This window comes from Calidris pugnax, unplaced genomic scaffold, assembly GCF_001431845.1.
Source record: "Calidris pugnax isolate Ruff unplaced genomic scaffold, ASM143184v1 scaffold55, whole genome shotgun sequence".
Classification (NCBI taxonomy): domain Eukaryota; kingdom Metazoa; phylum Chordata; class Aves; order Charadriiformes; family Scolopacidae; genus Calidris; species Calidris pugnax.
Window position 1 is genome coordinate 3,790,233 of NW_015090832.1, and position 14,838 is coordinate 3,805,070.

The window sequence follows — 14,838 nt, forward strand, 5'->3', positions numbered from 1 at the left end:
GGGCAGGGCTGGAGCCAATATTTCACATCCCAAGGAAAAATCCCACACCCTGTGGCAGAAACGTGGGCTGGCAAGGGTGCTCCTTGGGTTTGGTGTGGGTGCCCGGCACTCCCGTAGGGATGTGAGTGGGGAGCAGGGGTGCCCCACACTGTGCAGGAGCATCCTCATGGGGCCATGGGGCTGGGAATACCAAAATGCAGTTGCAGCAAAATGTGGTTATACCACTTAAATAATGCTTGCTTGATAGAAATGAATTGTGGCAGAAAAATACTTCTGTAAAAGTTTCTAAAGAAGAGTTGCATTTCTGCATGGTGGGGAGGGTGCCATCGGAGGCAGCTAAATAAACCCCAGTGTCACGTGGGCTACAATAATTTTAATTTTTTTTTTTTTTTTTTTAAATAGGGAATATTAAATATGGCATTGACTATGTTATATAAGTTTTCTTACAGAATCATAGAATGGTTTGGACTGGAGGGGAGTTGCATTTCTGCATGGTGGGGAGGGTGCCATCGGAGGCAGCTAAATAAACCCCAGTGTCACATGGGCTACAATAATTTTAATTTTTTTTTTTTTTTTTTTAAATAGGGAATATTAAATATGGCATTGACTATGTTATATAAGTTTTCTTACAGAATCATAGAATGGTTTGGACTGGAGGGGACCTCAAAGCCCATCCAGTGCCACCCCCTGCCCTGGGCAGGGACACCTCCCACCACACCAGGTTGCTCCAAGCCCCCTCCAACCTGGCCTTGAACCCCTCCAGGGATGGGGCAGCCACAGCTTCTCTGGGCAACCTGGGCCAGGCTCTCACCACCCTCACACCAAAGAAGTTCTCCCTTGCATTTAATCTCAATCTCCCCTCTTTCAGTTTAAAACCACTCCTTGTCCTATGGCTCCACTTCCCTGTATCCTAACTTTTATTCACTAAAAACTTAAAGGTATTAGTTGCATGGCATTATTCTGGGTCACTCTGTGTCATGATGCTTGTGGTGGCTGAGGTGTCCCTTGCTGGACACTGAAATCAGCTACATCCCAAGTGTCTCCAATGAAAGGTGATATCCCCAGCACATCCAGTCTGAAAACAAACTGGTCATGTGTTGAGAGTGGACCCGCTGCCTGTGTCCTGGCAGAAGGAGGCAAGTGCTTATAGCTTTGAGCAGTAGGAATCACTGGAAGCATCCAATTTGTTCATCACAGGGCATTTAATAGCTTCTTGATGGTGATAACATTTAGTTACCACTGGATTTGCATTAGCAGGCCACTTTTTACAAAGCTCCAGATCCTCAGTGGACTTGCAGTTAGGATGCTCTGGTCCAGTGAGTGTTAAAATTTAGATGGGACCCCTCAAAATAAAAACAACAACCAACCTCCCACCCCTCCCCCCCCAAAAAAAAACCCAAACGCCAAACCCTGTGCGTAACCACACTTAAAAAATTAAAATAAAAGAAAATAAGAAGTTCGGAAGATTTTTGAGATCTTGCAGGTGTCATTGAAGTCATTCCTAGTAGGAGCATTGCCAGCATATTTCTTACAAAGTTTGAGGTTTTCATCTCAGCTCCCGACTCTCAGCTCAGAAAAGGACGTGATGAGATTCGTAATAAAACCGCAGGAGCTGGCAGTGCCATCCACGAGAAAGTGACACCTTCTCTGAATCTTGGCAGGAGGTTGTGTTTCTTTCCACGGGGTCCTTCCCAGTTAACAAACATTTGTTCTCTGTGTTTGCGCGGAGCCGGGGGGTCCCACAGCCGCGGGGCTCGGGGGTCTGTCCCAGCTTCCAGCCTGCCCTTATTTCTCTTACTCATTTTCATCTGGCCAACGTGGGACCCCTCTGACCTCTGGGCACGTTGGCAGGTTTGAAAATAGCGGCCTATCGCAAAAATAACAAACCAAAGTGAGTCTGGCAAAGAAGTAATTTTTTTTTTTAAAAATAAATACTTCTTGGAACATTGTCTGAATCCAGCCTGTGCTCGGCTCCTGCGTGGGCTGATGGGTGCTCAGCAATGCTCTCGTGCCCGCTACAGCTCTCCTGGTAGAGCCATAGTCAAATAATTGTATTTTTAAGTACATTCTCCATGACATGGAGCACGTCTTTGTTTCCAGAGTTGGTAGGAATTTGGGTAGTTTCCTCTGATTTTTTTATTTATTTTTTTTTAAATTGGGTGTAGAGTTGTTCCTGTCCTGAGCATGTTACGTGAGACAGGTTTGAATTGGGATTTGGCAAAGTGGGGCTTTATGGGTCCCTTTAGAGGTAGAGGTCCTTGATTCTGGTTGTGCTTGTAGGCAACCAACTAATATGTCAGTGCAAGTCAGATAAAAACAGGTCTGAGTCTACAATGAAGGAAAATCAATTAATCAGATCTTCTCTCCTCTCCCAGTTTCCCAACTTGGCTACACTGGGTTTGGATTTCCCAGGTTTTCAGGCGAACACCGGGGCTTGGATGCAAAGTTCCATGAGTAGAGGGATCTCAGCTCATCCCAGCTTCGTGCTCATTTCATGCAGGAGAGGGTGAGAATTAGCCACAGCCACTGATTTGTTTAATAGGCTGCTGCTATTAGCCAAAGAATAACAAAAATTAAGTAATTACAAAAGGGCAAAAGGATGATTAAGACAACTGCATGAGAGTATGTTCCTTTCAAATTAGGACTTGAAAATGACACCGGCTGCTCTGCATGTGCACATCATACATAGAATCACAGACCGGTTAGAGTTAGAAGGGACCTTAAAGCCCCCCCAGGGCCACCCCCTGCCCTGGGCAGGGACGCCTCCCACCAGACCAGGTTGCTCCAAGCCCCCTCCAACCTGCCCTTGAACCCCTCCAGGGATGGGGCAGCCACAGCTTCTCTGGGCAACCTGGGCCAGGCTCTCACCACCCTCACAGCAAACAAGTTCTTCCCCACATCTCAGCTCCATCTCCCCTCTTTCAGTGTCAAATCCTTCCCCTTCATCCTAGGGCTCCCCTCCCTGATCCAGAGTCCCTCCCCATCTCTCCTGGAGCCCCTTGAGGGACTGGAAGGGGCTCTAAGGTCTCCCCGGAGCCTTCTCTTCTCCAGGCTGAACCCCCCAACTCCCTCAGCCCCCCCTCCCAGCAGAGGGGCTCCAGCCCTCCCAGCATCTCCGTGGCCTCCTCTGGCCCCGCTCCAACAGCTCCATGTCCTTCTGCTGTTGGTGGTCCCAGAGCTGGAGACAACAATGGGGGGGGGGTCTCCCCAGAGCGGAGCAGAGGGGCAGAATCCCTCCCCTCACCCCACTGGCCACGCTGCTTTAGAAGGGTGTGGGTTTGATCAGTTGGGGGGCACAGAGGGTGATGAATGGATGCGCCCGGGTCCGGAACTGCCTGGGAGGCTGGACACGCACCGGGAGTTAGACCAAAGCAAAAAGGGAGGAAGCGTTTGTAACCAAAGGGAAATATTAAAATGTCTGTTTCTGCCGTAAATCTACCTGGAATGATGGGGCTGATTGTTTTGAAGTGCATTCTGTAGCGAAACAATAATGAGAAGAGGGAGAGCACATTACTTATCTGCTCTACCTGGCTGGTGTATAAGTGGCAAACGTCTAATTGAAAAAATATCCTGATGGGAGAATTTCTAATAAATTTGTTTGTACCCTCATAGCCTGGAGGAGAGGGGAAAAAAAATCCAATCAGCAATGGGGAAGTTTCAAAGTTTCCATTGCATTTTGAGTCTTGATTTTCAGGCTCACTGCTCAGGCTGGCAATCAGAGGCACAGTAATTTTGAAGGCAGGATTCATTACCGTTATTATGAAGGCATCAAGGGCAGAAGGAAGTGTGGAGCGCAGGTAGGGGTATAGTAGAAAGCCATAAAATAAAAAAAAAATGCAATCTGACAAACAGAGTGATAGAGAAAGCAGAGTGCTTGTCCTGCCCTGGACCTCCCAGGGAAAGGTACTTTTTATTTTCTGCATGTAGATTTCCAGGTGACTTTTGTTTTCTGGAGAAGAGCTGTTTCAAACAGGTTTTTACGTAGATCTGGAAAATACTGCACTGGAGGAGGACAAAAGTGAGGTGTGCGTTTACAAGGAAGGGGGGGAATGGGTGGGTGGATGGATGGATGGATGGATGAGCATCATCTGTGTATTTAGATCTCTCAGAGGGGCAAAGCTTTTACTGAGTAAAAAGCTCTTCTTTTCCTGATGTGGAAGTAAATACTTCTGCAGCGTGAATTCCTGCCTGGTTCCGGGGATGGACAGAACTCTCTCCCCACTGGAATACTTTCTTTCTCTTCAGGAAAGTTGAAAGTTGCTGGAAAGCTCCTGTGGGACTCACCTGCTGCATCTCCCTGGGGTTTCCAGATACCATAGCTTGTCAGCATCCCACAGTGCCACACAGTGTGTCACAGCTGCTCCACCATCCCTCCGAGGGCTTTTTGGTGGCATGCTCCTAAAAAGAGCTCAGGAGTGGGACCTCAGGACCATAATTTTGCCTGTACCAAAAAGACTGACTCCCCCTGGAAACCATGCTGCTGCCCGTGCCGAGTTGGAGACCAGCTCCTCCCGCAGAGCCTGGGTCCTGCTGGGCTGAGCATCTCCTCCAACCTGTCCCACCAAACCTCTCCTGCAGATTCAGGTGTCCCCGCGGGGTTGGCAGAGGGTGTTTGGGCCGTAGAGCTGGTTGAGTCTCCATGCCTGGAAGCACGGCAGCTCCAGCTTGGAAGCGTGTGAGCAGGAGCCAGCTATGCCAAGCCGTCGTTTTACAGGAGGAGGGAAATCCAGTTTAAAGTGGGTAGCACCCGGCTGGCTGCTGGGAGAGCTGCTGGTTCCAGCCAGCCTGGAGGGTGGCCGATGCTGGCTGCATCCCATGCTCCTGCCTCCACGAGAGGTTTAATGAAATCCTGCATCTGCGCAGGGGATCCCCTGCCACCCTGCTGCGGCTGCTGGCGGTATTAGTTAATGAGTGTCACAACACCCGCTCTAATTTCCCTGCTTTTAATTGGTTTGCTCTGCTCTCCCAGAGGACGGTTTGGCAATTAGAGGGTGTCTGTGCACTCTGACGCCGAGCAGAGCCGCCTTACCCCCACTTGGCTCTACCAACTCCGCTGACTTTAATAGCTAATCCTGCAGCACTCTGAGAAATGGAAGTGTAATTAATAATCCTACGCTGAAAACCTTCACCTGGTTTTATTTGGATTTCTCTTTTATTGTACTTAATACGGCCCATTTATGTTAAGGCATAACTGGTGTCAGCTTCGTATCAGAGAGCAAGGGGACGCGCAAGGGGTGAACAATCTTCAATTCATCATTGGGCTTGTAAGGGCATGAGGGTTGGCTCTTCCCCTTGTTAAGTAGCTGGTGTCATTCACAGCTGGAGCCTTCATCCTCGTCTCGGGAGTGTTTTATGGCATAGCCCATTTTATTGCCATAATTAATTTGTGAACTTAGCCTTGAGAACTGCCCCAGCCATACTTTTGAGCCGGAGACAATCCTGGAGGGCTGTTTTTTCCATCATTTGGAGGCAGAGCAAGGGAAAAGCTCCTGCTGTAGCTAATTGATGAGAAGAGTTTTGCAGGTCTCGGTGGGGGTTTTGTAGCCTTAATAAGTGGCTTAGCAGTTCAGAAGCGGGAGAAGGGGGCAGGCGTGTGTGCAGGAGCCGTGGGGGCACGGGTGAATGCATGGTCCTCATCTTCTCCTGCCTCTCACCCGGCCACGGAAACAGAGTCCTGGGGGAGGGGATGAGGGGATGAAGGGGGAAAATGTGCCTTCTGGCAACCAGAGCTCACAAAGAGCAGCACACGGTCAGGATGGGGAATCAGGCTTTGCACAGAGACCCTCCCTCCCATATGGTCCAGAGTGACTTTCTGCTTTGGTGCTCGTGGAGTACGTCGGTGTCTGGAAGAGGATTGAATGGGACCTGCCCCGTCTTGGAAATTTCCATCGATGGAAACTGGCTTTTTAAAGCTGATTGATTGATCTAGTGGGAATTTTAGCAACAACTTCACATGGGTGATCTTTGATCTGTGGTTTTGCAGAGGTTTGGTTTGTTTGAACCGGGGTGATTCATTCATTACTTTGCTGAAAAATTAACATGAATGTGCTGTGTCACCGTGGCCCATCGCGGTGACGGCGACCTGCGTGTGCTCATAGGCTCTCTAAAGTTCTCAAAGACCAGCTCAGGATTTTCTTCTGGGAATCTTGGTGTGAAGAGCCAGGAAAGTGTTTGGGATGCACATAAGCCTGGCGTGAAGATGACATTTCACTAACTCTAACTTTCTTTTGTCTTTCTAGTTTGATGGGGAGAACATGTACATGGGAATGAACGAGAACGCCCAGGAGTTTCTATCGGCAAATCAGGTAAGCGTTGATTTGCTTGGGTGGGCAGAGCGTGGGTGGGTTTTTCTAGGGGGCTTGAGCTCTGCCTGAGCACGAATTTTAGGAGCTCTCCGCGAATCTGCTCTCCTGGGACATCAGGAGGGTCCACGGGGGAGGTCAGAGCTGCCAACCCGGCTGCTTCCAAGGAGCAGTGGTGGATGCAGTTGGTACGGGGAGAGGGATGCTCTTGTGTGCTGGTGACAGGGACTTGGGGGTGCTGGCGGATGAGAAGCTGGACATGAGCAGGCAGTGTGCAGCTGCAGCCCAGAAAGCCAATCCCATCCTGGGCTGCATCAAAAGAAGTGTTGCCAGCAGGTCCAGAGAGGGGATTCTGCCACTTTGCTCTGGTGAGACCTCTCCTGGAGTATTGTGTGCCGGTCTGGAGCCCCAAATATAAAAAAGACATGGACCTGATGGAGAGGGTCCAGAGGAGGGCCACAAGGATGCTCAGGGGGATGGAGCACCTCTGCTACGAGGACAGGCTGAGGGAGTTGGGGTTGTTCAGCCTGGAGAAGAGGAGGCTCTGGGGAGACCTAATAGCAGCCTTCCAGTCCCTGAAGGGAGCCTACAGGAAGGCTGGGGAGAACCTGTTTACAAAGGCCTGTAGTGACAGGACGAGGGGCAATGGCTTTAAGCTGGAGGGGAACAGATTTAGACTGGAGATGAGGCGAGGGTTCTTCACTGTGAGGGCGGTGGAGCACTGGAACAGGTTGCCCAGGGAGGTGGGTGAGGCCCCTTCCCTGGAGATATTCAAGGAGAGGCTCGACGGGGCCTTGGGCAACCTGGTCTAGTTGGGGGGGGCCCTGCTGACTGCGGGGGGGTCGGACTAGATGACCCTTGGAGGTCCCTTCCGGCCTGGGCAATTCTGTGATTCTGTTCTATGATTCTATGATGCTCGGCTCAGCCACGGCTCTCCTGGGAGGCTGAGAAGCTTTGCCTTAGCATCCTTCACGTGAAATGAAGGTGCGATTGGAGTTTCTGGATGCAGTGAGGTTTCCAAGTATTGTGTGTAGTTCAGGTGTCTCCTTCCCTCACGTAGAGTGTTTCCTGTAGCTACACAGATTAGCAGTTAGCCTGCTCAGGGAGAAAAACGAATCAAAGGTTTCCTGTTTTGGAGCTATAAACCCACACGTGGAGGACCAGAATAGAAGTGCTCGTGTCTCACAGGTGTCTGAGCCTTCAAGGCGCTCTCAGGGCTTGGAGACACAACAGGCATGTCCGTTCAGCAGAGCCCTGAACATATATAAAGTTAAGCCCATGCTTAGGTCCTGCTGGGAGGTGAGAACTTCAGCATGTGCTTACCTATCCTCCTGACCAAGAGGTGAGAGATGGTCCTGTCTGCATCCCCCTGAGGTGGCCTGGGGGACTCTGTGCACCTTTGGGGTGCCTGATGGTGCACCCTCGGGATGAAGCATCTCCTCGTGTCCCGCTGCCTCCTGAGGAAAAGTGCAAAGTCATTGCTAATATTTTTCAACATCCCAATTTTGGGCTGCGTTGGGCCGTTTCGTTGCGGGGCTCTGTTGAGCACAGGCACGTTGTGGCCCCTGCAGGGCTGTGTGGTGTGAAGGTGATGCACTGTAAATTTTGGAAGTGTGATGATTTCCATCCAGCCCAAGATGCTGCTGGCATCCTACTGCCCTGGACCTGGTGTCTGTGCCCTGGGGAGACGTTATGGTGTGCTTCTGCTGCGGGGGCTTGGCCGTCACCGCAGCTCCGCTGTGAATTATAGGGCTAGTGAGTCATCCATGGTGTATCTACAACTCAGATACCACCAGCGATTAAAATACATGCATGTTAAGCTGGAAACAGGATGAAAACCTGTTGTTTGCCTTCTTAGAGTGCGTTGGCTCATTGCTGGGGGAGGCGGGGGGGTTGCTTCTGCTCTGGCTTTCGAAGACAACGCGTGAAGCCACAGCCACCGAGGCGTGGGGCGAGGGCTGATCTCGCGTGCGGAGGATTTCCAGAGGGTGGGGAAGGAACCACAAACTTTGTGCTGTCGGGTGATTCAGCAGAAAACAAACAGGTAGTCATCGATCAACAACGACCTGTGGTTGATGGTTAGAGCCAGGAATTGCCAGAGGTTGAGTCAAGGCAGAATAGAGGGGGGTGACCCCAGTCTGTCTGGCTGGGGGTCAGCCCGTTGTGTCGTCCCCCCTACCACGCTCCTCAGGGCTGCGCAAAGCCTACAAGGAATTGGTGGATGTCTTAGATGCTCTGCCTTCAACAATTCCCCAGGGACAACTATTTCCCAGCCTGGTCGGGAAGGGCTGGCAGCACCGGCTCAGTGTCCAGCCACATTCCCTGCAGGATCAGGCTGTCCTGGGGCTGAACCGCAGCCAACAGGAACCACTTGTGTTTCCTCCTCTACATGGACAGAAATGGCCTTCACAGCCCCTGGCCCATCCCGCTTCCCCCTCTGGCCGAGAGCTGGAGGGAAATCAAAAGTGATGCTGAGGGGTGGGGAAGGGCTTGCTGCATGGCGATTGAGGAGGAGGAGGACTTCCAAATCAAACCAGAGGCTGTGAAGTAGTGGAGGATCCATATACTCTTTGAACCTGGGAGAAGGATAAACCAAACCAGCTTAGATCCCTGTAATCTGGGGAATAGACGTTTACTCTTCGTTTGTTTTCTGTTTACTTGGTGACCTTTATTTCCTACTTTGAAATCCCAGTTAAGGATGAAAAGGGAGGAAGTACCTCTCCCTTGGCAGAGGGTGGGCAGGGGACAGGTCCCCCCCTTACAGGGATGGGTTTGAGCACAGAAGCACTCACTACAAGAATGACATTGAGGGGCTGGAGCATGTCCAGAGAAGGGCAATGGAGCTGGTGAGGGGTCTGGAGCACAAGTCTTGTGAGGAGAGGCTGAGGGAGCTGGGGGTGTTCAGCCTGGAGAAAAGGAGGCTGAGGGAAGACCTTCTCACCCTCTCCAACTCCCTGAAAGGAGGGTGTAGCCAGCGGGGGTCCCAAGGAACAGGTGATGGGACAAGAGGAAATGGCCTCAAGTTGTGCCAGGGGAGGCTTAGGATGGACATGGGGAAAAATTTCTTCACCAAAAGGGTTGTCAAGCCTTGAAACAGGCTGCCCAGGGAAGTGGTGGAATCACCATCCCTGGAGGTACTTAAGGCAGGCAGACGTGGTACTGAGGGACATGGGTCAGTGGTAACTTGGCGCTCCTGGGTTGACGGTTGGGACTCAATCATCTTAAAGGTCTTTTCCAACCAAAACAATTCTGTGATGATTGTATGAGGAGTGGGGACTGACATGGAAAATAGATGGGGAAGTTTGTCTTGTCTTGCATCTCCCGTGCCCCTCCTTGTGCTGCTGTTCTTGGAACAGTCAGAGAGGAGCTGGGGTGGGACCAAAGGCTGTAAGGTGGTCTCTGGGGCTTTGCTGGGGTGGGTGCTCCCATGGGATGCTGCAGTGACCCCCTTTAACCTCACCCATGGCAAGAGGATCAGGGAAAGAGGGCGAGGATCCCAGTTCAAGCCCTCTGAGGACAGCAGTGGTTGTTCACACCCAGCATGAGCTTTGGCCGAGGAGGACAGGGAGCAGCCTTCCTCCCTCACCCTTGTTAGTTTGTCGTCTCCCTTTATTTACCTGCACATCAGCTCCTGTTTACCAGGGAGCGCTTTATGGCACCGGTCATGGCTTTATTACTAGTAACACAACTCTTCTATTTAAATGGGAGCTCCAGATGTTTTTTATTGTTTGCTAAACCTGTTGTAACCTGAAAAAGTACATTAAACAGCAGGAGCACCGTTTCACAATCCTGCCTGAGAGGCTGTGAAGTCATCGGCCCCGAGACGCCTGCGCGGCACACGCCGGGTATCGCTCAGCCCTCGGGATCCTGCAGGAGAAGACAAATCATACCCACTAATTACTGAAGCCATCAAGCTATAATAGATTGGGCTGGTGGGTTGGGGGTTTCCCCCCATTTTTTTGTCTGAAACTGGTTGCACTGGGCACCATTTGGCATCTGCAGCTCTCGGGAGCAGACACAGCTTCACATTGAGCCCAGTTCAGGCCCAGGGGCTGGGACATCCAGCATCAATGGTGGGAAATCATACCTTCATGTCGCCTGTTTTAGGGCACACTTGCTTATTTACCCCAGTTTTGAGCTACACAGTGAGCTCCTGTGGTACCAACATGCTTGTGATGACCCGGGGTGAGACCGTCACTATGAAATCATGGAGTCATAGAATGGTTTGGATTGGAAGGGACCTTGAAGATCATCGAGTTCCAACCCACCTGCAATGGGCAGGGACACCTCCCACCAGACCAGGTTGCTCCAAGCCCCATCCAGCCTGGCCTTGAACATCGGTCTTGAAATCCTCTGGACCTGCACATGGGCTTCCAGCCCCTCCGTGCTTCAAGATGGGTGGAAGGGGCTGGGAGAGGAAGAAATTAACCTCTGTGTGTGGCTTATTTCGGCTGGAAAATTTTTAGGGGTCCACAGATGGAAGAAGTTCAATAGTCTTTGTTATAGGAAATTCTATATTGCCTTGAGATTTCAGGGTTTCAGTGGCTCCTGCCTTTCAGTGCAATGCTTTACACTTTCTGCCCATAAATCCAGCAGCTGCTTAAGCTCTTGAGTCATCCTTCCCCGTCACACAGATCAGATTATTCTCATTTTGCAGCTGGAGCTGCAGAGTCGGCGCGGTTAGGGCAGCTCCTGTGCTGAGCAGTTCTTGGACAGCATCCTGATCCTGCAGCACTCTGACATCAGCCTTATCTCAGCCCCTTGGACGGTTTTTGAGCACACAAGCACAGAAGAGGTGCAAGAGCCTCAGGAGATCATCTGGTCCAACCACCCTGTTCAAACAGGGCCACAGGGGTGTGTTGATACAGTTTTTTAGTATCTCCAGGGATGGAGACTCCTTAACCTCCCTGGGCAACTTGTGCTGGTGCTTGCTCACCCTCACTGTGAAAAAAAAGTTTCCTGATGTTCAGAGGGACCCTCCTGTGTGTCAGTTTGTGCCAATGGCCCTTGGTCCTGTCCCTGGCCACTGCTGAGAGGACCCTGGCTCTGTTCTCTCTGTACCCTCCCTCCAGGTGTTTGCAGACATTGGTGAGATTCCCTGGAGCCCTCTCTTCTCCAGGCTGAACAGCCCCAGCTCCCTCAGCCTGTCCTCACAGCAAAAGGGTTCCCCCTCATCATCTCTGTGGCCCTTCATTGGACTCTCTCCAGTATGTCCATGTCTCTCTTGTACTGGGGAGTGCAGCACTGGACCCAGTACTCCATGTGTGGCCTCACCTCTGCTGATTAGAATCATAGAATGGTTAGAGTTGGAAGGGACCTTAAAGATCATCCAGTTCTAACCCCCTGTCATGGGCAGGGACACCTCCCACCAGAAGGGGGGAATTAAAGGGGAATATCAATAGCATAAAATAATTAAAAAGAAAAAAAAACACACCAAGAAGTATCCAAATTGGGGTGGGGGGTGATTCTAGGACAAATCACTTTTATATTTCCACCTGGTTTGGGTACCCCGTTACCTGCTGGTCTCAAGGGGATTGAGGATATGGCTGCTCATCACCACCAGGGTTAAACAAAACACAGATATTCAAGTGTAATGATTTTCCACTGCAATGTCACTACTGCCCCTTGCAGACTGTTACCTAACCATTGAGCACTGTATTAAAGTATTTAAACATTATTAATAATTAATAATTAAGCATTAAAATACTCTGCAGTGTCTCATGGCAAGAGTGGGGTAAAGGCAGGACCAGGGTCCACTTCCCTCTCCTTTTCATTTCCAACCCTGCAGAGCTGCAAACTTGGGAGGAAGAAAAAGAAAAAATGAACCCAATACCCCTTAAAAAAAACCCAAACAAACCACCTAAAAGCTGGCTGATCCTCTCCCTTCCCCTCAACTTATTGGATGGGATTGCTCCTGTGCTACCGGCCGCGCTTCTCACCAGCCCAAAAAGGGTTCATCTCAGCTGAGACCGAAATGCAGAAATACAGGAGCCCAAACTATAATGAGAGCGGTGACAGATCCGGGCTCGTGCTGGCACAGCCTGCTCGGGGAAAATAATTCCTCTTGTTCCATCAAATAGGAGGGACATTTGACCCCCAAAGTGAGTCAAATGTGAAATGTAATTCAACCCCCAACAGGGGCCGGAGTATAAATGCAACTTGACATCTGATCAAACCGTCGCGGACATTTGACCCCCGAGATGAGTGAGGTATCTCTTGTGTCTCATGAAGTCAGCAGAGCATCATTCCTCACCCTGGCCAATTTTCTGTCTTTCTTTCCCCTCCCCAACCAAAGACGAGGAATTAAGCAATGCAAAAAATCCCAAGGAATGGACAGATTACCAGCCACCTCACGCGAGGTACTCTGAAAGATGAGGAAAAATGCAATGGTGCTGTTAAAAGAAATAAAAACACCCGCAAAATGGGTAAGAGAAGGCATTTAGATTTAGAGAAGGGAACAGATTTAGATTGGAGATTAGGAGGGGGTTCTTCACTGTGAGGGTGGTGGAGCACTGGAACAGGTTGCCCAGGGAGGTGGTTGAGGCCCCATCCCTGGAGATATTCAAGGAGAGGCTCGATGAGGCCCTGGGCAACCTGGTCTAGTTGGGGGTGTCCCTGCTGACTGCGGGGGGGTCGGACTAGATGGCCTTTGGAGGTCCCTTCCAGCCTGGGCAATTCTATGATTCTATGATTCTATGATTCTATTAAGGCCTTTGTGATAAGGAGAGTAACCCCAGGAAAGGCAAAGGTTGGGACATTCCTCGTGTAGCTGGAGGGGAATGAGGTTGGTTTTGTTTGGCACCGAGAGTTTTGGAAAGAGTCCTCAGGGGCTTCAGAAACATGAATTAACTGCTCCTGGGAATACCCTGCCAGAAGGTATCGTTGTCCCCCATTAGGGGTGAATAAGGGCAGGAAATACCTTGCGGGGGAGCTGGGAATGAGGTGATGTTCAGGCAGGGTGTGGGAACAGCCAGGCTGTGGCACAGGTTTGGGGACAAGCCTTGTTGGGAGTGGGGATGTGGCTCTGCCCGGTCCATGTCCAGGGACTTTACAGAAAGCCTTAGGGGAGTGTTGCCACATTTCTCCTCCCTCCATCGCTCATCTCTGGCTGCTGGCAGGGCTTTGGGCAGCGTCGAAGGAGGAAAGAGCCCATTACTTACCGCTGGGCATCTTTGATCCTGTGCTCTGCCTGATCCTGGGAGCTTTCGGTGCCCGGCTTATTCCAGCTGAGCATCACACCTGTTTCTGCACCAACGAGTTAATTTGTGTGACTCCCCATGCAAATGCTGTTACACATCGATATAGTTTATTCAGGCCAGGGAGCAGCATCAGCACAAGCAGCTCTTTGCTTTTGTAACCGAGAGCGCAGATAGGACCCTGCTGCTTTAACTGACTGTTAAAAATCATAGAATCATAGAATCATAGAATTTCCCAGGCCGGAAGGGACCTCCAAAGGCCATCTAGTCCGACCCCCCCGCAGTCAGCAGGGACACCCCCAACTAGACCAGGTTGCCCAGGGCCTCGTCGAGCCTCTCCTTGAATATCTCCAGGGATGGGGCCTCAACCACCTCCCTGGGCAACCTGTTCCAGTGCTCCACCACCCTCACAGTGAAGAACCCTCTCCTCATCTCCAGTCTAAATCTGTTCCCCTCCAGCTTGAAGCCATTGCCCCTCGTCCTGTCACTACAGGCCTTTCTAAACAGGCTCTCCCCAGCCTTCCTGTAGGCTCCCTTCAGGTACTGGAAGGCTGCTATTAGGTCTCCCCGGAGCCTCCTCTTCTCCAGGCTGAACAACCCCAGCTCCCTCAGCCTGTCCTCGTAGCAGAGGTGCTCCATCCCCCTGATCATCCTTGTGGCCCTCCTCTGGACCCTCTCCATCAGGTCCATGTCCTTCTTATATTGAGGGCTCCAGACCTGCACACAATACTCCAGGTGAGGTCTCACCAGAGCAGAGTAAAGTGGCAGAATCCCCTCTCTGGACCTGCTGGCAACGCTTCTTTTGATGCAGCCCAGGATGCGATTGGCATTAATCTGGTAGTTAAATTGACAGAAAGTTATTTGCAAGCTGTTTCCTCCTTCTAATGCTGTTCTTATACGAAGCTCTTGCTGGCACACTCTTGCTGCCCATCCGTGTATCAACAGCATCAGGTCTTGGCTGCCAGGAAGCACATCTGCCCTGTGGCTGTGCGTAGGGGTTTGCACAGCAGCATCAGAAAAATGCCATTTCCCCCAACCCTGGTGAGACCTCGCTGACCCCACAGAGCAGCAAAGAGGGCTTTGCTTTGGCTGTGTGTGAGACTGGGTTGCTCAGGGATGGAGCATGTTTATCCTGCTGGGAAAGTGGATCCGTGGGCACAGGCATGTTTGTACGTAGCAGCTTGTGCAGAAAATAGAAGGTGGGCTTTTCTCCTGCCGTGCGCAGGAGCTCAGCTGGGTGTGGGGTTTACGCCAATGCACCAAGAGAAATGGAGTTGGGAGATTATGTTTGTCATGTGCACACACACACACGCAGCACCTGTCTCCAGATGTGTCCCTGT

At 51.0% G+C, this 14,838-nt stretch overlaps 1 protein-coding gene across 1 annotated transcript in view; it reads left to right on the forward strand.

Annotated features, from left to right (window-relative positions):
* Window positions 1-14,838, forward strand: part of TOX2 (TOX high mobility group box family member 2) — a 172,655-nt gene that overhangs the window by 49,846 nt on the left and 107,971 nt on the right. Inside the window, exon 2 of the mRNA XM_014941217.1 lies at window positions 6,240-6,305. Coding sequence (XP_014796703.1) covers window positions 6,255-6,305 — 51 coding nt within the window. The 5' untranslated portion in view covers window positions 6,240-6,254. The remainder of the gene's footprint in view (window positions 1-6,239; window positions 6,306-14,838) is intronic.